Here is a 24494-nt window from a genome sequence, read left to right as displayed (position 1 = left end):
AATGCCCCAAGTAAAGTACTTGGTGAATTTTTCGAGATTTTTGAAGGTCAATGAATACCCATGAAACGCATGTCTACGGACTCAGGGGGAGCCCCTGAGCACGTAGGTACCACTCCCAGCTGCCTATGACGCTCCTAGCCAGAGATATGACATTTAGTAATTTCCCCATGGAACGGCCCAAGTAAGGTACTTGGTGCATTTTTCAGGATTTTGGAAGGTCAATGAATACCCATGAAACGCATGTCTACGGACTCAGGGGGAGCCCCTGAGCACGTAGGTACCACTCCCAGCTGCCTATGACCCTCGTAGCCAGAGATATGACATCTAGAAATTTCCCCATGGAACGCCCCATGTAAGGTACTTGGTCAATTTTTCAAGATTTTTGAAGGTCAATGAACACCCATGACCCACATATGGACGGACTCAGGGGGAGCCCCTGAGCACGTAGGTACCACTCCCAGCCGCCTATGACGCTCCCAGCCAGAGATATGACATCACCAAAAATGAATGGGAGTCTATGGCAGCTATAGGAAGGGGAGGGGCTAGGACCACCAAACTTGGTGGAAAGCTGGGGGCCCCTGGGGGACCCTTGGGGACCAAGTATCAACCCATGACCCCTTATAGTTTAGGAGATATTTTGAGTGATCCATTTTCAAAATGCATGGGTGTCTATGGCAGCTACCTTAAGGAAACAAGCCACGCCCACCAAACTTTAATAGGTTGTGGGTCCCCTCAGGAGGCGTGTCTGTGCCAAGTATCAGCCCCCTACCTCTTTTACTTTTTCAGATATTTTGAGTGATCCATTTCATTTTCTGGCTTTCATCCTATATCCTAACCCTAACCCTAACCCTAACCCTAACCCTAACCCTAACCCTAACCCTAACCCTAACCCTACCCTAACCCTAACCCTAACCCTAACCCTAACCCTAACCCTACCCTAACCCTAACCCTAACCCTAACCCTAACCCTAACCCTAACCCTAACCCTAACCCTAACCCTAACCCTAACCCTAACCCTAACCCTAACCCTAACCCTAACCCTTACCCTAACCCTAACCCTAACCCTAACCCTAACCCTAACCCTAACCCTAACCCTAACCCGCTTTATCCGGAGGAGAGCCCGCCGACTTCCGGCTCCGACGCGCGGCGCATGCATCTCGGAAGTGCGGAGGAACTGAGTGGGGCGGGCGTCGTCTTGGGCGGAGAACCGCCTGCCATGCCTTGCCTGCCTGCCTGCCTGCCCCCACTGCGGATCTCCGTAGAGGGCCCCGCAGCGGCTGTGCCAGCCTCCGGCCAATCATTGGATACGGATGCCCCGGTGGTGTCTGTGAGAGATCACACTTTGCCCGGGGGAGAGCCGTGGTCCGCAGCGTCCTTCGAGCTGGCACATGTGCGCGGGGGTATGGTTCTGCATATGGGTTTTGAGAAACTCGATGATTCCTGGAGCCACCGCAGCTTCCTGGAGGCCGGTTCCACCCCCAACGATACCTAACTGGAACCGACAGTCCTGCGGCGATGGACCAGTGAAAGACGGCTTGGACAGACGGGGCGTCTCGGTCTCGCTACCGATGGGCCGACCACGGGCTGGAGCGGGTGGGCCTAGCCCACACGACTTGAGAGTGCCCGGGTCTGGAGGCGAGCCTGCAAGGTTGGAGGAACCCTTCGCCGAAGCGCCAGTGCTCGAGAGCACCAGGGCCGGCGGGAGCCCTCCATGGCAGGCCACGTGTGCTGTTCGGTCGGTTGTGTGTGTGTGTAAGTGTGCGTGGGAGACATCCACCGGAGCTCCAGGACCTCCAGCGGGACCCCGGGCGGACCGGAGTCCGCTCAGAGCACACCGCCTTCGGCCTGGGCCCAGGGTGTCCTTGCCGCTCTGTCCTGCCTTCCACAGAGCTCCGGGGCGAGCCAGAGAACCTCCAGGCCCGTCGGAAGGACCCAGCAGACTCACCGGCCAAATCTGAGACATGTCGGCCAAAGCCCCGGTTCTCCAGAGAAAAGGCAGACTTTTTTTTTTAAAACCGCTCAAAATGCACTAAAATGGGGGAAAAGAGGGCTGAAACCTGCTTAGATAGAGTCGCCAGACATCCAGGTTTCCGAAAATATAATTTTCTAATACCTCACTTCGCCATTTTTCTTCTAAGTCCCTCTTTTCCAACTCTCTCCTGATATCGTTCCGGCGGTGTTTTGACGGGTAAGGTGACGAAATACCCTCGGCCGAGTTTCATGGGCGAAAGTGAAAGTAAAAAAAGACCGGACATTTTAGTGTGCACCGGACCTTCCGGTGCTAATATCTCAGTCGTTCTTTGCGGTAGAAGGAAACGGAGGGCACGGGGCTGTTCCCCGGAGTCCGGACTATCGGGCCATGGTGCGTTTTTACCGAAAAAGTGCATTTTTCGCCGTTTTTTGGACCGCTTTTCCGCGAAACGCTTAAAAATTCGTTAAAAATCGTAGGAAGGTCCTGGAGCAAATCGGACACCACCAGCGCACTCCTGGGACTCGCCCGGTTCCAACGGTGTATGACATGCCAGGGTTCCCGTCCGTTTTGACCGCTTTTTCGGGGGACCGAATGGGACCGCTTTGGCGAAAATCACTTAAAAATTCGTTAAAAATCGTAGGAAGGTCCTGGAGCAAATCGGACACCACCAGCGCACTCCTGGGACTCGTCCGGTTCCAACGATGTATGACATGCCCGGATCCGAACGCGCGTTCGGGGTCTGGGTCGTGTTTCGGGACCCTGGTAAGGCAGCTGACAGTGGCGCTGAGGATGATGATGTTGCAGCAGCCGATGAAGATACTCGCGTCGGGCGGGGCTGAGCGGGGGATGAGCGAGGGCTGAGACCCTCGACAGAGAACCGGGCCTAGGGGACCGGGACTTTCGTCCAGGCCTCCGGGAGTGACATCACCCGAACCGGGGGCATCCCAGGAGCACGATGGTGCCAGTCCCGGTTCGTTTGGACCGCGGGAAAGGGTACTTTTGACCCGACTTCCGGTAGACGGTTAAAGACCCATAGACGACCGCAGGAAGGTCCTGGAGCGAAACGGAGGCCACCCTAGTAATCCCCGGAGCGGCCCGGATCCAACGGTGTACGGCATGACCCGGTTCCGGGCCTTCCGGACCGCCTACTCGCCCCCCCCCCGGGCCCGCTTTGGCGCAAATCGCTTAAAAATTCGTTAAAAATCGGGGGAACGTCCTAGGCGAAATCGGAGACCACCGGGGCACTCCTGGGACTCGCCCGGTTCTTCCAGTATATAGTTTGCCTAGGTTCCGTACGAATTTGAAATCCGGGCCTGGAGCAACAGAGACATCCAGGCCTGCAGAACCAGGCTGGGACATCCAGGCAGAGACATCCAGGCCTGCAGAACCAGGCACAGACATCCAGGCAGAGACATCCAGGCTGGGACATCCAGGCCTGCAGAACCAGGCTGGGACATCCAGGCACAGACATCCAGGCCTGCAGAACCAGGCACAGACATCCAGGCAGAGACATCCAGGCCTGCAGAACCAGGCACAGACATCCAGGCACAGACATCCAGGCCTGCAGAACCAGGCTGGGACATCCAGGCAGAGACATCCAGGCCTGCAGAACCAGGCACAGACATCCAGGCAGAGACATCCAGGCCTGCAGAACCAGGCACAGACATCCAGGCAGAGACATCCAGGCTGGGACATCCAGGCTGGGACATCCAGGCCTGCAGAACCAGGCTGGGACATCCAGGCAGAGACATCCAGGCCTGCAGAACCAGGCACAGACATCCAGGCCTGCAGAACCATGCACAGACATCCAGGCTGGGACATCCAGGCCTGCAGAACCAGGCTGGGACATCCAGGCAGAGACATCCAGGCCTGCAGAACCAGGCCGGGACATCCAGGCAGAGACATCCAGGCCTGCAGAACCAGGCACAGACATCCAGGCCTGCAGAACCAGGCACAGACATCCAGGCAGAGACATCCAGGCCTGCAGAACCAGGCACAGACATCCAGGCAGAGACATCCAGGCCTGCAGAACCAGGCACAGACATCCAGGCAGAGACATCCAGGCCTGCAGAACCAGGCACAGACATCCAGGCAGAGACATCCAGGCCTGCAGAACCAGGCACAGACATCCAGGCAGAGACATCCAGGCCTGGACATCCAGGCACAGACATCCAGGCAGAGACATCCAGGCCTGGACATCCAGGCACAGACATCCAGGCAGAGACATCCAGGCCTGGACATCCAGGCACAGACATCCAGGCAGAGACATCCAGGCCTGGACATCCAGGCACAGACATCCAGGCAGAGACATCCAGGCCTGGACATCCAGGCACAGACATCCAGGCAGAGACATCCAGGCCTGGACATCCAGGCACAGACATCCAGGCAGAGACATCCAGGCCTGGACATCCAGGCACAGACATCCAGGCAGAGACATCCAGGCCTGGACATCCAGGCACAGACATCCAGGCAGAGACATCCAGGCCTGGACATCCAGGCACAGACATCCAGGCAGAGACATCCAGGCAGAGACATCCAGGCCTGCAGAACCAGGCACAGACATCCAGGCACAGACATCCAGGCCTGCAGAACCAGGCTGGGACATCCAGGCACAGACATCCAGGCACAGACATCCAGGCAGAGACATCCAGGCTGCATGGAACTCCACATAGCCTTGACCTCCAGGCCCACACCCAGACTTGGCTCCGGGGTCAGACACAGTCTTGGAACCCCCCACCCCCGATAGAACCAGGCTCTCCACACGAACACGTGTACCTACACTTAAGCACCCCTCCTCGGACTAAACCCAGTAGTACGCAGGCCCTGGAAGCTCGTGCCCCTGGTAAGGCAACTCAGTTTTACGATGTGGCCTTGGGTTGACCGGGGAGAGGCTACCCTCCCCAGCCTCTTCCGGCCGAGCGCCCCCTGTCCGGTCCCTGGATGGGACTTAGACTTTTTCTCGCCGTCAACTGAGAACCGGGCCTGCCAGGCCCACCGGCCGAGCACGTGTACCCACACTTAAGCACCCCTCCTCGGACTACACCCAGCAGTACGCAGGCCCTGGAAGTTCGTGCCCCTGGTAAGGCAGCAGGACTTAGATTCTGGTAAAAGTTGAGTTTCTCCATAGGTTTAACTGTGAAATTGCCCCGCTGTTAACGGGCGCTGACAGGGCAATTTTGATCCGATCGCGAAGCGGCTTGGCAGGCTTTGCGATCTCGTCTAGCTCTTTAAACGTACCGATTTTTATAGCTCCAGCTACTACAGTTCTTGCTGGGGGCCGGTGCCGTTTTTAGAAATGGGGGGTCCGGATCGACCCCACGGGGGCGTGCCTGGATTGAACAAGCGGTGGCATACGGTCCATGGGGTCGGACTGAACACCCCCACGAAGTTTCAGCTCTCTGGGACCACGTTAAGTGGTAATGCCACGCGGTTTTATTTCCAGTTACCATAACCCTAACCCGATCGCGATGCGGCTTGGCAGCCTTTGCGATCTCGTCTCGGACTCCACTCATACCGAGTTTGGTACCTCTAGCAGCAACGCTTGGCCGTTGAGGGCCATGTGCGATTTTCGGACCCCAGGTCCGGATCGAGCCAAGGGGGCGTGCCTGGATTGAACAACCGGTGGCATTAGTTCCATGAGGTCGGACTGAACACCCCCACGAAGTTTCAGCTCCGTGGGACCCCGTTAAGTGGGTCTGCCTGGTGTTTGAATTTCCGGTGTCCAGAAACCTGGCTCCATTGATTTGAATGGGAAATGGACGCTGGGAACCCTAATTTTGCCCATCTTCTAACGGCCACCAACAGGGCAATTTTGATCCGATCGCGATGCGGCTTGGCAGCCTTTGCGATCTCGTCTCGGACTCCACTCATATCGAGTTTGGTACCTCTAGCAGCAACGCTTGGCCCTTGGGGCCCCCTGCCGTTTTTAGGAATTCGGGGGGCGGATCGACCCCACGGGGGCGTGCTTGGATTGAACAACCGGTGGCATACGGTCCATGGGGTCGGACTGAACACCCCCACGAAGTTTCAGCTCTGTGGGACCACGTTAAGTGGTAATGCCTCGCGGTTTTATTTCCGGTGACCATAACCCTAACCATAAGACATTTTGGATTCAGAGACGATGAAAATGAGATGATGAAAATGTAATATGTGATTCCGCAGATGTGCATTAAATGTCTTCCTGGTTGTCAGTGAGCCGGAGAGAATGGAGTTTTGTGTATCGTCTCTTAATTCATGAGTTTAGCACCTTTGAATTCCTCCATAAAATCTGCTCCCTCAAAGGACCATTAGTCAAATTGTTAGTCTAAATCAGTGTTTCTCAACCTTTTCCGGGCCAGCGCCCCTAGCCCTAATCCAGGTCCCTCACCCCCCACCAAAGAATTTGTAGGCTACTTTGCACTGACAATTATTTTATTATTAATATTACTATCGTAGATGTTTTGAATCGTTGCACCGATTATGTTTTCCGGACACTTCAGCACCTTATGCTCCTTCACCTCGCGCACATAACGGGGTAAATGTAGCGAGTTTTGCCCTAAACGTATCGGCGTCTGGAGGAGGGGGGTTGGGGGGAGGCGAGCGTATGTTTCTACGCTCCTTCGTGGGGGGGCGCCGATTTATGTTTTCGCATCCACCTGAAGCCCCTGCCCATGACATTTCAACAATATTATTTTACCTTTTATCTGGAAATAGTGTGTTTATTCTTGCCATACAGTCCTCTGTATTAATTATTGCTCGAAAGGTCTTGTCATACCAGTTTATTCCTCCGTATTTACTTTAGTTTCTTAGTTTATTCTTGCATTTTGTTCTTCATTCATTTCCATTTAGTTTCCTTTGATTAGTTTTATCCTCTCTTGGTTTATTGCTATGTCCACTTTAGTTTTTTTCCTGTTGCTACATTTATTTGATCGTTTATTGACCACCAGTAATTTTCACTCATCATCTGCTGCGCCTCCTAATCGTCATGTTTCACATCATGTGTTGATTTTTTTTTTCACTGTTCAGTATCGGATTCTCTGTTTTTATGCCATAATTCACATCTAGTTCGTCGCTCCGTTTTATGTCCCGTTTCTCCTGTTTCAGAGTTTTGCGCGATGTGCGCGGCGGTTTTTTGTTGTTGTTGATATTTTTAAGCCGCTAAGGTGCAGGGCAGTCGGGAAACATATCGATGGGGAAAAGGCAGACTGACATGAACCTTTTAAAACAACGGAAACAATTTCTGCATTCTGATTATTGAAATTTAAAAGTGCCGTGTTGTTCTATCTCCCCCGTTTCATGTCGGACCACTTACAGCACCGGTGTTAATGCTATAAAATGAACGCTCTCTATCGAGGTATCAGCCATGGAGGGATTTCTTTATTTAAATGGGTTCATTTTTCAGAGGGATACAAAGTCGTGATTTTAGTAATTACATGTTTATAAGAGCGATTTTCTGTTGTCCTTCCATGAAAGCGGGCAGCTTTGAAACGGAAATAAAACACTTTTTAATATAAATTGCTGCTTTGACATGATCACAGAACTGCCAAAACGTAGCCTACATAAATACCAGACAAAGTGAATCACAGCAGCGTCATCAGCCGGTGTAACGCTGAACTGATGCGGAGCGGAGCTGCGCCATGAAGCTACAAACACTGAATAGAAGAAGAGCTGCCATCGATACAGTTGCAGCCAAGCATGATTTAATGTTACACAATACAGTTTTACCAAGTTGTTCAAAGTCTAAACTGGTATTGTTGTGGATTTAAGGTGTAAAGTTTACCTTTGACCAAACGCCCCCCAAAGGCATCCCAGCCCCCCCTTTTGCAAAACTGTCCGCCAGCGCCCCCTGCCGTCCTCTGAACGCCCCCTGGGGGGGCGGTACCGCCCACGTTGAGAACCGCTAGTCTAAATAAAGATTATTTTCCAGTTCAGCCCGACTTCTTCGCATGCAAGCAGGAAGGACATTTGCCAGAAGTTTCTTGCACAACTTAAAACAACAGATTGACCCAGTACATTTGACGCAGTACATTCCTTTTCAGTAAAAACATATCTTAATGTGAATCAACATAACATTTAACTATTAACATAATTCTATTCTTCTACACAGCAAAGAAGGTCAGCTGCCTTGGCCTTTTGACCAAACATTTTACACACACTCAAAGCCAAAGTTTAAAACAAATGCAAAAGGAAAACATTCTGTACCATGGTTAGTTAACCGTCTTGTATCCAGGACCAGGGAAAAAAATGATCAGCAGCACAAAACAAAACAAAAACTTTAATTGCAACAACACAATTTAAAGTCATACTAAACTTTGGAGTACAGAAAAAAAGAGCAATTACAACACTGAAACTTCAAAAACTGAACTTTTTACTACATGACCACAATCAAAGAAATTAAAATAAAAATGTTAACTGATAAATTATCAAATAGAACATTGTCAACATAAGACTAAACTATTTCTCTTGGGGGAGGTGAGCAAACCTCACCCATCCAGCTAAGATCATCCCCTGGCCGTCCAACCCAAACGAGTGCTGCCTCACCCCATAGTCCATGTAGATCTCCTCTCCCAGCTTGATGTCTCTTGTTGTTTTTATTAGGAGAAATGGGTCTGCCAGGTCTGGGAACTTCACTAAGAGTTTTGGACAGAAAGGTTTATTGGTCTGCCAAACAGAGCGTTATCTGTGGAGCTAAAGGAGATAAATACATTAAACACATCACCAAACACAAACATGGCTACCCCGAGATCAAATACACATACCCTGCTCAGCTTTAGGTCTCTGCTCTGAGCTTCCACAGGATGCAAGGTTATTGCTTGTTTCCTATTCTGAAGATTGGAATTCTGATTGTGGAGTCCTTTTTTCATCATGTTATTTTATTTCCTTTTTAATTTCTTTATTTTCTGACATGAAGCTTGATTCAGCCTTTATTCCCACTTGTGACCCCTGCCTAGCACTGGAACGGTTCAATCAGATGAGAACTACAAACATGTCTGCAAGTTTTACCCAGAATGCACTGCAGTTACTTGATTGCTCCTCTGAAGGCTGAGTGCTGTCTTTAAAACTCCGGTTTTTCACAAAGCTCTTTTAATTCTTTGTTTCCTGATATGAAGCTTGATACAGCTTTTAATTTAACTAATGAGCTTCTGCTGAGGACTGGAACTACTGTGAGGAAAATAAAATTAAAATATGCTAGTTTTAAACTTAACCATATGTACAATATATAAACTCATCAGCGTTTTAAAATAAGAACATTGGGTTCCAAATTGCCTATATGTTACTTTAGGTTTAATGCAGGAATCTGTTTTTTAGTGAATCGCTCAGAAAAGGAAACAGATGCTAGGCAGTTCTTTCTCTCTTCATTTTTGGTTTTGAATAGGTCTCAAAGAAAGTGACAAAATCATTTAGACCATCCCATCTAGGTAATTCGAAACTGCTTAGAGTGGAGCTCCAGGAAGAGAACCAGGCATAGAGCTAATGATCTCATCTCTCCTCAGGTGAGGAACCACAAAACAAACCGGGCGTTCGGAGCTGCCCAGCTCTTCCTGAACCATACAGAGTTCAGCTGGTTTGTCCGATGGCTGGGGATCCGCAGAATACTGAACCCATGATGCAACTTCCTGTTCTTCAGCATCAACCAGACGCGGATCACGAAGCTCAGCTGGTACTCCCAGTGTGCCTGGAGCTCGATGGGACTTCAAGGACGCCCGACGGTCACTGATCTCAGGACCGCAGTAGCGACACATGTGGGTACCACATTCCTATTAACAGGTCAAAAATCACCAGGTTTTTTAAAACAATTTTATTATTTTTTTCAGGCAAGGGATGCACACAGCAGCGAGGTCAGAGGGCAGTTATCCAGGGTGATGTATCATGATATCCGGACTACGGACAGATTCTACGCTAACCATCTCACTGCTGAATAACTGGCGGACATCAGAACCAAGTTTGACCGAGCCACAGCGCCGCAATCATCTCTGGGCACAGGGACATCCAGGGACAGCAGTCCACCACCAGGACAACCCATGGATGGTGACACTTCGATGGACCAGGCTTCATCAAGCAGTCCTAGGGATTCAGACACAAAAACTGAGCAACACAGTTTAGTTAAAAAAGTTCAATAAAGGAATTAAATGTAAACCACTGCATCTATTTCATTACCAGGGGTTTGGGGAACAGCTCCAGGCAGAGATCCAGGCCTGGAGCTCCACACAGAGAACCAGGCTGACCAACAGGCCTGGAGGTCCAACTAGAGAACGAGGCATGGAGCTCCAACCAGACACTCCTACAATCATGCCCAGATCCAGACTTTGCTCTGGGGATAGAAACAGACCTGGAACCCCACCAATAGAACCATGCTCACCACACGAGTACGTGCACCCACACTTAAACACTCCTCCTCGGACTACACCCAACAGTACACTGTCCCTGGAAGGTCATGCCCCTGGGAAGGTAACAGTGAGGGGGCAGTGGGGCCTTGTGCTGACCGAGGAAGAGCAACCATCCCCGGCCTCTGCCGGCCGACCGCCCCCTTTTTATGCCATCAACTGAGAACCGGGCCTACCAGGCCCACCGGCCGAACACGTGTACCCACACTTAAGCACCCATCCACAGACTACATCCAGCAGTACGCAGGCCCTGGATGTTCGTGGCCCTGTTTAGGCGGGATGACCCAGAGACTGGGAGGAGAGGGGACAGGCCTGCCATACAACCAAGTGTGACAGGTCTTGGCCGGCCTCGAGAGGTCGACTGGCCCCCTCTTTACCCTGGAGGGTCAGAGAACCGTAACCAGCAGGGCACCGGCCAAACCTGCGTACCCACACTTAAGCTACTCCTCCTCAGACCCAACCCCCCAGCAGAAGGATCGTGAGGCCCCGCTTTCACGGTCTGTATTCATACTGAAAATCAAGATCAAGCGAGCTTTTGCCCTTCTGCTCCACGGGAGGTTTCTGTCCTCCCTGAGCTCGCCTTAGGACACCTGCGTTGCCGTTTGACAGGTGTACCGCCCCAGTCAAGCTCCCCACCTGCCACTGTCCCCGGAGCGGGTCACGCCCCGCACGCGCGGGGCGCTTGATGCCAGAACCGAGAGCCCACTACAGGCTCGCCCTCCTACCTCACCGGGTAAGTGAAAAAACAATAAGAGCAGTGGTATTTCACCGGCGGCCGAAGCCTCCCACGTATCCTACACCTCTCATGTCTCTTCACAATGCCAGACTAGAGTCAAGCTCAACAGGGTCTTCTTTCCCCGCTGATTCTGCCAAGCCCGTTCCCTTGGCTGTGGTTTCGCTGGATGGGAGTTAGGGACAGTGGGAATCTCGTTCATCCATTCATGCGCGTCACTAATTAGATGACGAGGCATTTGGCTAAGAGCTCGGCGGCGCATGACCGCTTTCCGGCTTCATGTGGCCGTCACTCGTCATTAAGATCACGCCCATGATTTTCTAATCATCACGAGATCCCAACTGTCCTTCACGCCCGAGCGAATGCCATGGGAACGGTCGCAGAATCAGGTCAAACGCAACACCGAAAAGACCAGAGTTAGCGAATCGGAAAGGATAAGCGGGGCCTAGGCCTCATCTGAGTCCTGGCTGGCAACGCCAAGCCTGCCCCCCCTCTCCACTTTCCAACAGCAACTCATTGCGTGGCTTCCCCCACAGGGGGAGGCTCACGACGTGCTCAAACACTCTGAGCTTCAAGGGACGGAGGCTTCTGTTGACTGCGCATAAGGCCGGAAGATCCGGCCCCCCGCTGGCCAACCATGCCTACGACACCTCATCTGCGGAAGGGGAAACTCCTGTCCCCTCCCGATTGATAGTGTGGGCTGGAGCGGAAGGGGGCAGAGCCACAAAATGTCCGTGCCCGGGTCTAGAGGCGAGGCTGGAGAAACCCTCCGCCAAAACGCAGGTGCTGCAGATCACCGGGGCCGGCGGGGGCCCTCCATGGCAGGCCATGTGTGCTGCTCGGTCGGTTTGTGTGTGAAAATGCGTGTGGGGAGACATCCGCCGGAGCTCCGGACCTCCAGTCAGTGGTCCCTAACCTTTTTATTACCGCGGACCGGTCAAGACTTGGAAAATTTTGCTGGGATAAATCCATTCTCCTGTCTCTTCTCTGGGCCTTTTCCCCTTCGCAAAGAAACTTTCCAAAGACATCTGATCTGTTTCTTACTGATTTTGCTGCTTGTGGGCTCAATGTGGGCGCAAGTAACCGAGAGAATGCGGTTAAAGGATTTTCAAAATAAAAGATTCTCCAGACTCAAATAATACATAAAACGGAAATATTTCATTATTTCTTGCGCGGCCCGGTACCAATTGGTCCGCGGACCGGTACCGGTCCACGGACCGGGGGTTGGGGACCACTGCTTTACATAATTAAAAACTGAAACAGTCATGTAACATTGAATAAACAGTAAAAAAAAAAAGAGATAAAAAGAGATTTTTTTTAAAGAGATTTAAAAAATTAAGAATTTACTATTAATCCTTTTTTATTTAAGTTGCCATTTATATTATTTTTCGGTCGCAGGAAATGATTGAGGGATGAAGAAACTGATGTCTGGTTCTTTAGTTTTCTGCGCTGTTCTCCAGTTCGTGGGGGGTGTGGGGGGGGAGGGGGGGGGGTGTCCTATTTAGGTCCCGCAACAATAATTTAGCTGACCTAAATATTTCCCGTGTTTTGTCATTATTATTAGACTTATTGTTGAGATGTGTGTGATAGATGTCAGATATTTAAAGCAATACGGAATAAATCGGGTCCCGTATTGGTTCAATACGGGCGGAGAGTACAACAGCCACCTGTCATTTTAGGGTAGTTTAAACTAACCTGAATATTTACAACCCTCCTGTTGATACACTGACGTTACTTACCTACTGTCTTTCAACCACTTTGAAAAGCTTTCCTTCGTGTCTCCAACATCTTTATCCTTCCCCCTTTTCCGTTTTCTGTTTTGTGGCCCGGAGTTTTTTCTTCCGCCCCATGTTTAGCTCCCTGTTGTGGAGTGTACTACTACAATTCAAATTTAACCCTTGTGTTTACAAATGGGGTCCAACCAACCCCACACACGTAAAACATGTCCCATTTGCCACAGTCCTCCTCGTTTGCCTCTGTCCTCGCACGCACAAGGGTTAAAAGAAAAAAAGCGCCTCATTGTGTTCTCGAGTTGACGCCCCATCTACCTGTATGGCAGGGGAGAGCGGCTGGGAGGAGGGGAGGTGCGCCTAATCAGTGCTGTTCCTCTGTTATTGATACTTTCATACACAAACAGCTGTTAAATGCTGACTAGAAAAAAATTCCCCACATCATTTTTGCTCCCTCTCTAGTGCAGCGCCCCTATGCATTGCATACACTGCATATCCAGTTTTTGCGCCACTGCCACATAGCATCATTATGTAAACATATAATTCTGCAGCTATCACCAAGCTAAAAAAAATGCATGCAATTTAAAGTCCAGCATCGTGGTCAATGTCCCATTACATTTCTCACATATTTCAGCTAAGTACACTATATATTATTGGTTCAGGCTTGCAAGGACTTCCTCGTGGCAGTTGCACAGAACTATGTAGTACACTCGTTTTGGCAATGAGGCCAAAGTCCAATGTTATCCAGTTTAAAATGTTTTCAATGTTCTCATTCAATACATGAAAGAAATGTAAGTTGGAATTATTTCTATAATTGGTTTTTCAGATTTTTTTATGGATTTTTTCCCCAGAAATGTGTATGTTCACAACATCAGAGTACAATACGAGTCAAACATTTTATTTGAAGGATCTGTGGGCAGGTATCATCATCTGTAACACAAGATGATGACTGGACTGATGCCTGGAGAAATCTACACTCTTAAGCGTTTGCAATAGAGTGAAAGTCACTCAACTTGTGATTCTTTACAGAGCGCACATTTCGCCTCATCAAAAGCAAAAATTCTAGCCTACCTTGTCTTCAGTGTTTAAAAAAAATTGTATTTTGGAGACATGTTGTCAGTAGTTCATATAATAAAAGAACAATGTTCATTTTGCTCAAACATGTCTAACCCTATAAGAAGTAAAATCAGAGAAAATGATCATTTTAAGTGGTCTCTTAAATTTTTCCAGAACTTCGAAATGTGCGCTATTTGGACTGGGTCATACTTTGCCAAATTCTGCCTGGAAATGTGTAATTAAACAAATGCATTGGTGATAATCAAACAGACAGCAATGGACAAGCGCCAATTGTCTTCTTAATTCACTTGTGTGATACAGTGCCCCCAGAGGTAAGGCACAGCACTGCCTCATCCTGTCTTTATGTATTTCAACAGGCAATGCTTAAATTCAGCAATTTTGACCATAAAAATGTTGAAATTACCAATAAGAAAAACAATTTATAGAAAATTCAGGTACATTAATTGATTTTCTTTCATCATTGCTTCTCATTACTCCTACTCGTTACTACTTTTTACTCATGACCTTATTTTCATTTCACCTGCCTCCCCTGACCGCACAACACTGCAAACAACCATGAAAATGCATATTATCCCTGTAGCTAAGAACAGACAAAAGGTATTTACTCTGCCAATAAGTAAATAAGTAAACTCATAACACTGTTGATGAGTACACTAAAACAGGAAGAGGATACTGAGATTGGCTTTAAGATACACACTAAACATTCTCTAAAGTAACAAGACAAATAAGTTTTCCCAATAGAATATATTAACATTACACCCTTATTCTTACAAGAACTATTATTAACATATGCACTTTTATTAGTTTTTCCCTGGTTTTGGGAATTGAATTGCTGACTGGTAAACACAAGGAAAAAGGAGAAAATCCCAATCTTCTGTGCTGGCTTCAGGTAACATGCTGCTTTGGTTATTTTTTCATTCCTGTTAGCTCCCCTCAGAATGACAGAAGAGTCAGAAAGGTCTAATGATGAGGTGGGTGGAGGTATTGGCTTAGTTAGCCCCTGGACTCTAGGGATCTGGAGAAAGGGAGACACAAATGGAAGGAAAAAAATCAGTTGTACACTTTTTTTAAGCACAAGCCTTTCACCACCAACAACTGGTGAGAGCTGTGCTGTTGTGCTGTGTCTAGCTCAGTGGTTCTTAACCTTTTTTGGGGTACCGAACCCCCCAGTTTCATATGCGCATTCACCGAACCCCTCTTAGTACCCCCCCGACACGGCATTCTGATTTAGTAATGTAATTATATTAGCTGTGTTACCACCCCCACGCCACTAGAGGCAGTAGCAACCCCGAAAAGATGCGACTAAGGAGCAGATTTAGTAAAAGAATTTGGTAAAAACGGTGAGTTTTGCTGAAAGACACAAGCTCAAATCCATGCTGAGTGGAACTCCTTCAATCAGGGCTCCTCCGCAGCTCTGATTGGCTAAGCAATGTAACGTGATCCTCTGGAGCAAGTGATGGCAAAGCGGGGCGTCATCACAACTTTACACAAGTGTGTCTTTACCTTCGCGGCAGAGGCTCCACCGAACCAATGAGACCGACTCATTGAACCCCTGGGGTTCGATCGAACCCAGGTTAAGAACCACTGGTCTAGCTGTGTAGTGCATGTAGCTGTATGGCTGTACCTACTTAAGGTACTCACCTCAAGATTTTCTTTCAGTAAAAAGAATAAATTATTATAGTTATTGATTTTTTTTATTTCCCCATTTTATATTAAAATTGTGGGAAAAAAGAAGGTATTTTGTGTCAAAACATCCTACAGTTTTTTTGAGTATGTGGTGGTGGGCACATGTACACCCTAAGGCTAAACGTTATTGGTCAGTTTGCTTTTATTTATTTGGTGGCTTGGTGCTCTTTCTGTAAGGTAAATGTGACTATGCAGTGAAGCTAGATAAAATGTATAAGTGGACTGTAGTGGAGATTGTCAAACCAAATATCCTATAAATATTAAATTCATAAGCCACCGCAGCACTGAGTTAACACATCTGGATCAAATGATAACTCAGAAGGCTACCACCAGGGAGAAAACTAAAACATGCAGGATGCGGACCTTCTAGAACTGACTTTGGGCACCACTGCTGTATACTCTAAACACGTATACAGCATCAACCACTTTAATCAGGACAAAATACGTTGTTTTGTGGGCTATTTTGTCCCTATATTTTAAAATATTTTAGATTAACACCCTTTTTTATTAAACTGCTAAATAGAGCATGTTGGTAGCAATATTATGAGAGATTGAAGCTGGGTATGTCTAGGGCAGGGGTGGGCAACTCCAGACCTCCTGGGCCTCCTGGAACTTTTAGATGTGTCTCTACTTCAACACAACTGAGTCAAATAATAAGGTCGTTAGCAGGACTCTGGAGAACCTGACTGCACTTAGGAGGTGATTCAGCTGTTGGATTCAAGTGTGTTGGACCAGGGAGACATCTAAGAGTTGCAGGACACCGGCCCTCGAGGACCAGGATTGTCCACCCCTAGACTCTAGGGTGTAATATTAGTGTATATTAAGCATACCCTGTCATTTAAGGTCCACAGTGACCTATGCAGTCCGGTGGACACATTTTGACTGCACTTCATTTAGCAAAGACAGTCATACACCTTATTAATGCGCAAAAAGAGTTTGCGATGATCTGTATTTGTAGATGTCTATGTTTATTTTAATTTCAGTCAGGGGTGCTGGCAGAAATCGTGGGCCCCCTGACAAAAAATTAGATTGGGTCCCCCCGCGCAGCTGCTGTTACAATTTTTTGAGTTTATTTGATCCATAAAAAGCATCACAATTTTAAAGGTTTGCATCTGCCTTGCTTTCTTTGGTTCAATTCTGATAATTAGCACAATATTTACTGCCCATGAATTTAACATCCAACAATCCACATACAGTATGCAAGTAGGTTGCTTAATTTTTTCTATTAGTTTTAGATACTGAAATGTCTCTCCCCATGAGCAACAGTCAAAAGCAACATGTAAATACACATAAAGCAATCCAGACTTCTCAAAAATGCTATGTAGTTGGATTTTATTCAAGCTTCAGTATATAACTTTAATAAAAAATATGTTTTCTCCATATTTGTTAAAGCTGCCACGGTGTCATGACAGGTTGTTAGGAGACAGATAATCTGTGAAAACAATCAGTCTCCTCCATCTCCTTCCTGAATTAGTATTACTGGTTAAAGTCATGCACCGTTCTGACCAAAACAATCAATCAATCAAATTTTATTTGTATAGCACATTTCAGCAGCAAGGCATTTCAAAGTGCTTTACATAATTAAAATAAAAACAGCATGTGACAGTTAATAAACAATGAGAAGGAAAGAGATTTTAAGAAAGCATTAAAACAGAAACAGTGAGAGAAATAAAAAGAAATTAAAAAGTTAAGATAAAAACATTAAAGAGAAAAAAATAATTAAAAAAATACATCAAAGACATCAAAACCTGCACTCTAACCCTAATTTAGCCATAAGCAACTCTAAACAGGTGGGTTTTAAGTTGAGATTTAAAGGCACTCAGTGTTTCAGCTGTTTTACAGTTTTCTGGAAGTTTGTTCCAAATTTGTAGTGCTTAGAAACTGAATCCTGCTTCTCCTCATTTGGTTCTGGTTCTGGGGATGCAGAGCAGAACCAGAACCAGAAGATCTGAGGGGTCTAGACGGTTGGTACAGCAGTAACAGATCTTTAAGGTTTTGTGGTGCTAAACCGTTCAGTGATTTATAAACTAACATCAGTATTTTAAAGTCTATCCTCTGAGCTACAGGGAGCCAGTGTAGGGACTTTAAAACTGGTGTTATGTCTCTATCTTCCTGGTTTTAGTGAGAACATGAGCAGCAGCATCTGGATCAGCTGTTTGATTGATTTATTAGTCAGACCTGTGAAGACGCTGTTGCAATAATCAATGCGGCTAAAGATAAACGCATGGATGAGTTTCTCTAGATCCTGCTGAGACATCAGCAGGATGTCACCTGAGCAGGATATCACCTGAAGAACATCTCCAGGATGTTCCAGAAGAACATCCTGGAGATGTTCTTCAGGTGATAGAAGGCCGACTTTGTGACTGTCTTAATGTGGCTCTGAAGGTTCAGGTCAGAGTCCATCACTACTCCCAGGTTTCGTTCTGATCGCTGGTTTTCAGTTGTAATAACTGAAGCTGCAGCTTTAATTTCACTCAGGAGAGGACGGATCAGGAGGGCCGTGGGTTAGAGCTGCTGCTGACTGACTCACCTGTTGTTAAGTGGTATAAAGTACAAGGGACAAGTTAAATATATAAATGTGATGGTAATTTTTTCCCCTTAATTCATTAAATGCTAGTGAAAAGGAGGCAAACAGTAGTTTGTAGCTTAGCTAACTATGCTAAATGGTTGATAATCTCACACAGTCTACCCACCTCTTTTGGAGAAAAACTGGGTTATAAATTAACACTTTTTTTTTTTCTCTCTCCCTCTTTTTTAAAACCTGATTTTATAACTTTTCTTAGCAGCGTAGTAACTGCCACAATCATTCGTGTCATCCACTGTCTCAGCTGCAGCTGAACACTGTCACGGTGAAGCGTGAAGAGCTCCAAGCAGGAACAAACCATTTAACGCAGATAGTGGGGTTCAGGAGAAATATGGATGTGTGTTTTTTGGTCTGGAAATGGGAACATAAACTTTTTACTGCTAAAAACAATCTTTGAAAATACAATATGATTAATTTTGTAATTTTTTTTTAATTTCTATGAACAAAAAATAAATAATTAAATTGTGAAGTTTCAGTTTCTCACCTATCGCTGAGATCGACTCAAAACCTTCCGCGATCGATGTGTTGCACCGCTGCTCTATCAAAGCATGAACAGTTCAGAAACGATATGACGTGGGAAAAAAGGCTATTTATTAACTGATTAAGTCGTGTTTAAGGTTGCTCTTGAAAAACTAATCAGTCACAGCTGATTAGTGGGTGAACTCACTGCTGCATAGTGAACCTGTTGATTTTATACAGCTGACAGCCGCTCCCCTCTTTTGCAAGCACTGCAGTACCCCCTTACTTTCCCCCCTGGATATCCCGATTAAGGTGATCTGTTTATCTGTGCTACCCATGAATCCATCCTACCTTGTGGTAAGGCACATGCACACATCAATGCTACGTCACATTCTGCTAACTCAACAGATTTCTTATAAATACATCCTACCTGTGGATGTTTCGTGTGTTTCATTTCATCAAAGATTACGGTAAGCTATATTTAATTTATTGTATACCTGGCTTTCATTAAGATGCTGTATTACTTAATGTTTTTAGTTTACATGACAGGCAGCTTGTAAATATATTTATAAATGGCTTTAGTTTGCTGTCTGCAATGTTGTTACTACTGTAAACAAGTCAGTGTTTGGTGGCTAATCAGGACAAAATATGTTGTTTGTGGGCTATTTTGTCCCTATACTTTAACACTTTTTAGTTTAATAACACTCTTATTAAACTGTACTAAATAGAGTTGGTTGGATTGAAGCTATATAATAGGGGTATAATATTAGTGTATATTAAGCACCCCGTCACAGTTTGGTGGATACTGTGGCTGTGCTGCATTTGATAAAGTCCGTCCAACAACATAAAGAGTTGCAGTGAGTTGCATTTGTAGATGTGTTTTTGTACCGTTTTATTCTTACAAACACCTTTGTAATTAAAATATTTTTAAAAAGGTTGGATGTTCTAATAAAATGATTAGTGCATATGTTTAAAATGAAAAGCTATAGATATAGCTTTTTTTCATTTTAAACGGGTCAGATTAAGGAAGTGATTTTCTTGTGGTTTTGACATGTATATAAATTCTTTCAATGCTATGTTAAGCATAACTCCTAAGCTTTTACTTCATTCCCGTTACTCAATTAATGTTATCCAATATATTTAACATTAACACAACTTGCTATAACTTTTGGTTTGTAAACATGATAATAGCAGCGTAGCATTGACAGATACTTAGCTATCTATCTGTGCGACAGTACGAAAATCTGACAAAGTAGCACAGATAGTCAGAACAAAGGATTTTAGTACAACATGTACAATACTGCGGTGTTTTATAAAGGTAGGATATTCTAATAAAAGGATTAGGGCATACATCTGTGTTTTTATTTTAAACAGGTAGGATATTCTGATGAAGGAAGTAATATTCTTGTGGTTTCGTCATGTATATAAATTATTCCAAAGCTATGATAAGCATAACTCCTAAGCTTCTACTTCAGTCCCCAAAAAAATGTTATCCAATGGTAATATTTAACATTAACACAACCTGCTATAGTTATGGATTTGTTTTAAACTCATAGCACCGACAGACATAGCTATCTGGCAGTGGCACAGTAGGAAAATCGGAAGCACCGATAGTCAGGACAGGCTGTTGCAGGGAAACTGCCATCTGTCGAGAAAAGTCGAGCTCATCCACTTCCCCATGCTGGAGATTTTAGTTTAATAGTAATAATAAATAAATTAACCTTAAAATTAATTACACAGGTGACATCAAGACCCAACAGTAGAGTCAGACAGTAATAAAATTAATCTGGTTGTGTGTGTTGTTGTTGTGTCCTGCAAACTTTGTTTAATTCTACTTTTTTCTATTTAATCATAAAAAATCATAGTCAGGCAGAAAGAGAGTCATGAAACAGGAAGAGCTGGTTTTCTGAAGAAAAGGGGAAGTTTCTATCTTGCATCAGTATAAAAATAGTTCAGACCATTCCTTATTTTAAAGTATTAAAGGTTTTTAAAGAATAAAATCTAAACATTTTGAGAGATTGGATAAAACCCAGAATAAAATACTTAAAATAATGACTTATAATTATGCCAATAATTAATATTGGTTTAACCAGTGGTTGATGTTGGTTTGATTATAAGAATATTTACACTTACTCTCACACTTGTGGAAGTACTTAAAGGTGAAACAAGAAACTGTAACATGGTATCGGGTAATTAGAATAATGGGTATTCTTGGTTTCTTTTCAGAAATGTCTGTAATAACTCACATTATGATTATAATAAGAGTAACTAATATAATAAGTTATGGTTATTATAATATTATAAATGAATGCTAAACCAGAGAAACTAAAAGGTGATAAATGTTATTTTGACATTGAACTTGAAAAGGTGTAAAATGTTGTAACTGTAATTAAAGGTCACTGTTGTGTTGGAGGTAGATGGTAGGTGAAAGGTGAAAGGTCAGGGGGAAAGAGGAACTGATAGGAGAGCAGAGATGACCAAGGCCTTATTGCTAAACTTTAACTTTTCTAAGAAAAGAGAACAGACATCAGGACATAACTTCTCCAAGGTGATGGATATGAGATCATCTGTCCAAGCAGTCAGCCAATGAGAGGCACAGCAACAAAGCTAGCCAATGTAAACGCACCAAAAGGTGGATAAACCCTTTATAAGGTGGGTGCAAAAGAGGAATCGTTGGTTGGATCCTTCAGGCAGCTTGGAGCCAAGATCAAGATGGACAAAGAACTCTGCAGCTGAAGAAGAGCCGGGGCCACAGAGCTGAAGACTGTTCTGCACATGGGGACCAACCCGTTAGCCCCGCAACATGTGGCTTCAAATCGCACTTCTCTCATCAGCTGGGTTTAGACCCCAAAGACAAAGACCAAGGCAAAGATGAAGATAAAGACAAAGAACAAAGGCAAAGAGGAAGAACTGCTGTGTTCCTTCCGTGGGACCAGGAAGATCATGAGACGAGGAGAAAGGAGCTACAGAGCTGCAAGACAAGAAGCTGAGGACCTCTACAAGCATGAGGAAGTCACCCTGAGGTCCGAGACCTGCCGCTCTAAGTCAGTACTCTTCCTGTACTGGGAACCTCCTGCTGCTGCAACACCTTCTTCATCATCAGGCCAGTTCTGGGGTTCAAAATGCCAAACTCTGTCCGCCTCTCTCAAAGTTTCCCTTTTTTAGTTCTCAGTGTCAGCATTAGGGAAAGATAGGCTAGATTATTGATTTTACTTATTTGATTATTTCTGCTACTGAATTAAGCTGTACTACTACTACTGCCTTACTAATAAAATAATTAGCATTTAAGAAAATCTAAAAGATGTTGTGGACATTCAATTAATGAGTCACCTTAAAGTTCTTTGATGGTTGTAAAATAGCTATGAAGTTTGATTCAGGGAGGAAAAAGTAGAAATGTTTTATAGGTTGCTTTTAGCCAAAACTAAAACACCCTTGGGACTCGCCCGAGTCACTAAAACCAACCTGGTTCAGTAACAAGTGCACGTTGTAATAAAGAGAAAGAGCGACCGTTAACAGGTGACCTCTGTGAAGCTAGTTGGTTGCAGGCTGCTCAATCTGGCTAATTCACAGGGTGAAGAAGGTGGGACATCTGGAGGGGGAGGTCGTTAGAAACCAGGCTAGTCTTTCTCGACTCCAGCTTAATCAGAGTTTACTTCAGTTCTGAACAGGGTAAATCCTGGCAGATTTAGGAAACTCAAATTACCCGTTAGATGGAGAGCTGGCTGCACATCTCCCTCCTCTGAGAAGGGGAAGTAGAGTGAGAGAGAAGGGGGGGAGGTGTTGCGCAATAACGCATCTTTCAAATGAGAAAGATGAACAGTGGACCAATTAGATGAGTTCAGGGGCATGCCTGAAAATGTGGCAGGATGGGAGGGACTGAAAGAGAGGAAAAAAGCGCATGTAACTTTGTGAAATTAGTGAGTTGTCACAATGCGTTTATGATATAATTTTTTTTTCCATGAATAATGATCAGTATTTCCTAAAACAGAAATCAAATTCTTTGTCTTGCTGTGAGCTGTGTTGAATCACCATCTTTGTCTGGCTTTTGTTTCTATTTTCTTGTGGAATATTAAACTGATGGGGGCATGATCGGACATGATGACTGGATGAATGGTTGGTTTGGAAATATCTGTTATCAAAGAGTTGTTGGTAATAAAGTAATCAATTTGTGAAAATTATTTATGGATGGAAGAAGGATTTTTTTTTTCCTTCAGAGGAATCTGAGCAGGTGAGCAGGCCAGGGCCACCTGTAAAGAGAATGTTTATTGCTGATCCCAGGGCTCTGCTGCGTCTCCCGAGACACAGTGTTAAAGTCAAAGGTATTACAACATTCTAAATCTATTTAAACTTCTCTAAGAAAGGTGACAAAATGTATAATATTCTGGATAGTGATTATCTATGACTTAATGTTTTCAAACTTTAATTGTATTCTTAAAACTCATAGAGGTCAGAAGGAGTTTACAAAAACTGGGTGCTGTTCTTAATACTCGTAGAGGTGTCACAAAGATGGTTAGCAGATATCCTGACTAACCTGTCAGGATAGCTCTTAAATTCTACCTAGCAGAGAAAATGTTTATTGCTGATCCTTTATCTTTGAATACCATTCTGTGTTTCTAAAGCAGAGAGGATTGCTTTACATAGGTGAGGGGCAATCACATAGCTCTGAATCATGGAGGAGAAGCCCCTGTCCCTGCTGCAGCACAACACAGGCCTGCTTTTCCAACCCTGTGCCAGTACTTAGACTGTAGTAGTTAGAGTAGAATTATTATGCAGGTAAATGTGTTTTTTATTAAACTAATCATTTTTTCATATCTCGAAAACAAACAAGATTTCCTGTTTTGGTATATCTAATTGAATTTACCAAAACAAAGTGACAGAAAGATGGCTAGCAAATGTTCTGCAAAGAGAATGTTTCTTAATTTCTTTGAGAGGGGAGGGGCAACGGGGGAAGGAGGGCATCCAGTCACCGGAAATTAAAAGCAATTATTAGGGTCATAAATAACTTCATTGATTAAATTTTGTCATAAGGATGCTTATTTGTCTCTCTTGTATTGTTTAATAATTTGGATTACATGACAATTTTATGTGTGGTTTGAGTTCTTTGAGCTGTTTATTGTTGGGTGAAAGACTGTGTTAAAGTCTCCACATATAATTGTGACTCCTGTAGAAACATTATGGAAAATAAAAAAAATATGATAGAATGTGGGGTCATCCATGTTCGGACCATAAATGCTTGTAATTGTTACATTGATATTAATTATATATTTATATTTATCATATTTTTCATTAAAATTGCAAAACTTAGCATTACAAGCCTGCTGCTTTTGGGTTCACTCTTTAAACACATCATGAGATACCTGATTGTACATAGAACAACCTTTCCCCAAATAAGATTTTTGCTATACTTCTATTCAATTTTAAATTATATTGTGACATAACTTTTGATACAGTGTTGCATACTACATTAAGTATGATAAAGATTTCACAAGATAAACACTTGAAATATAGACAAAAGGAGTCTTACGAGTAGCTGTTGTGCTGCTGTCGTCTCCGGGCACTCCTCATCTTCTCAAAACGAGCCTCCATTTCCTCCAGAACCTTAGGAGTGTAGCGGACCACCAATTTAACTGACCCCTGGGCAGCCTTCAGTAGCTCCACGGCCTTTTCATGTTGCTCTGCCTCTACGCTCTGCACAGATACCACACCTCTGTCAGTTCTGGTATACACACCAGAACTGACAGCAGCCATTGTGGTCACGCATTCATAATAACAGGTCATTGTGGTGAATACGCTACATTCACCACAATGAAAGTGGCACATTACTTGTGGTGAATGTGCCACTTCAGCCTGGTAGTGCACTGACCAAACAGTGCAGTCTTTGGGTAGCTTCA

The 24494-nt window shown here is 45.2% G+C and overlaps 1 protein-coding gene and 1 long non-coding RNA gene across 3 annotated transcripts in view; both read right to left on the bottom strand.

Annotated features, from left to right (window-relative positions):
* Nucleotides 1–8204: 8204 nt before the first annotated feature.
* Nucleotides 8205–11637, bottom strand: LOC145552457 (uncharacterized). Its single transcript, XR_014088518.1, has 2 exons — nt 10108–11637; nt 8205–10014 (listed from the first exon to the last, which is right to left on the bottom strand). It is a non-coding gene; the product is annotated as an uncharacterized LOC145552457 (long non-coding RNA).
* Nucleotides 11638–13679: 2042 nt separating this feature from the next.
* The window catches only part of lin7b (lin-7 homolog B (C. elegans)), a 51937-nt gene continuing 41122 nt past the window's right edge, over nt 13680–24494 (bottom strand). For both annotated transcript variants that reach the window (XM_008414974.3, XM_008414973.3), the window contains exons 6-7: nt 24128–24291; nt 13680–14889 (exon numbers count right to left, since the gene is read on the bottom strand). In XM_008414974.3, coding sequence (XP_008413196.1) covers nt 14868–14889; nt 24128–24291 — 186 coding nt within the window. In that variant the 3' untranslated portion in view covers nt 13680–14867. The remainder of the gene's footprint in view (nt 14890–24127; nt 24292–24494) is intronic.

Source organism: Poecilia reticulata, chromosome 8, assembly GCF_904066995.2.
Source record: "Poecilia reticulata chromosome 8, P_reticulata-male-v2, whole genome shotgun sequence".
Lineage (NCBI taxonomy): Eukaryota > Metazoa > Chordata > Actinopteri > Cyprinodontiformes > Poeciliidae > Poecilia > Poecilia reticulata.
The sequence above is the reverse complement of the archived record's forward strand: the minus strand, read 5'-3'. Positions and strand labels throughout refer to the sequence as shown.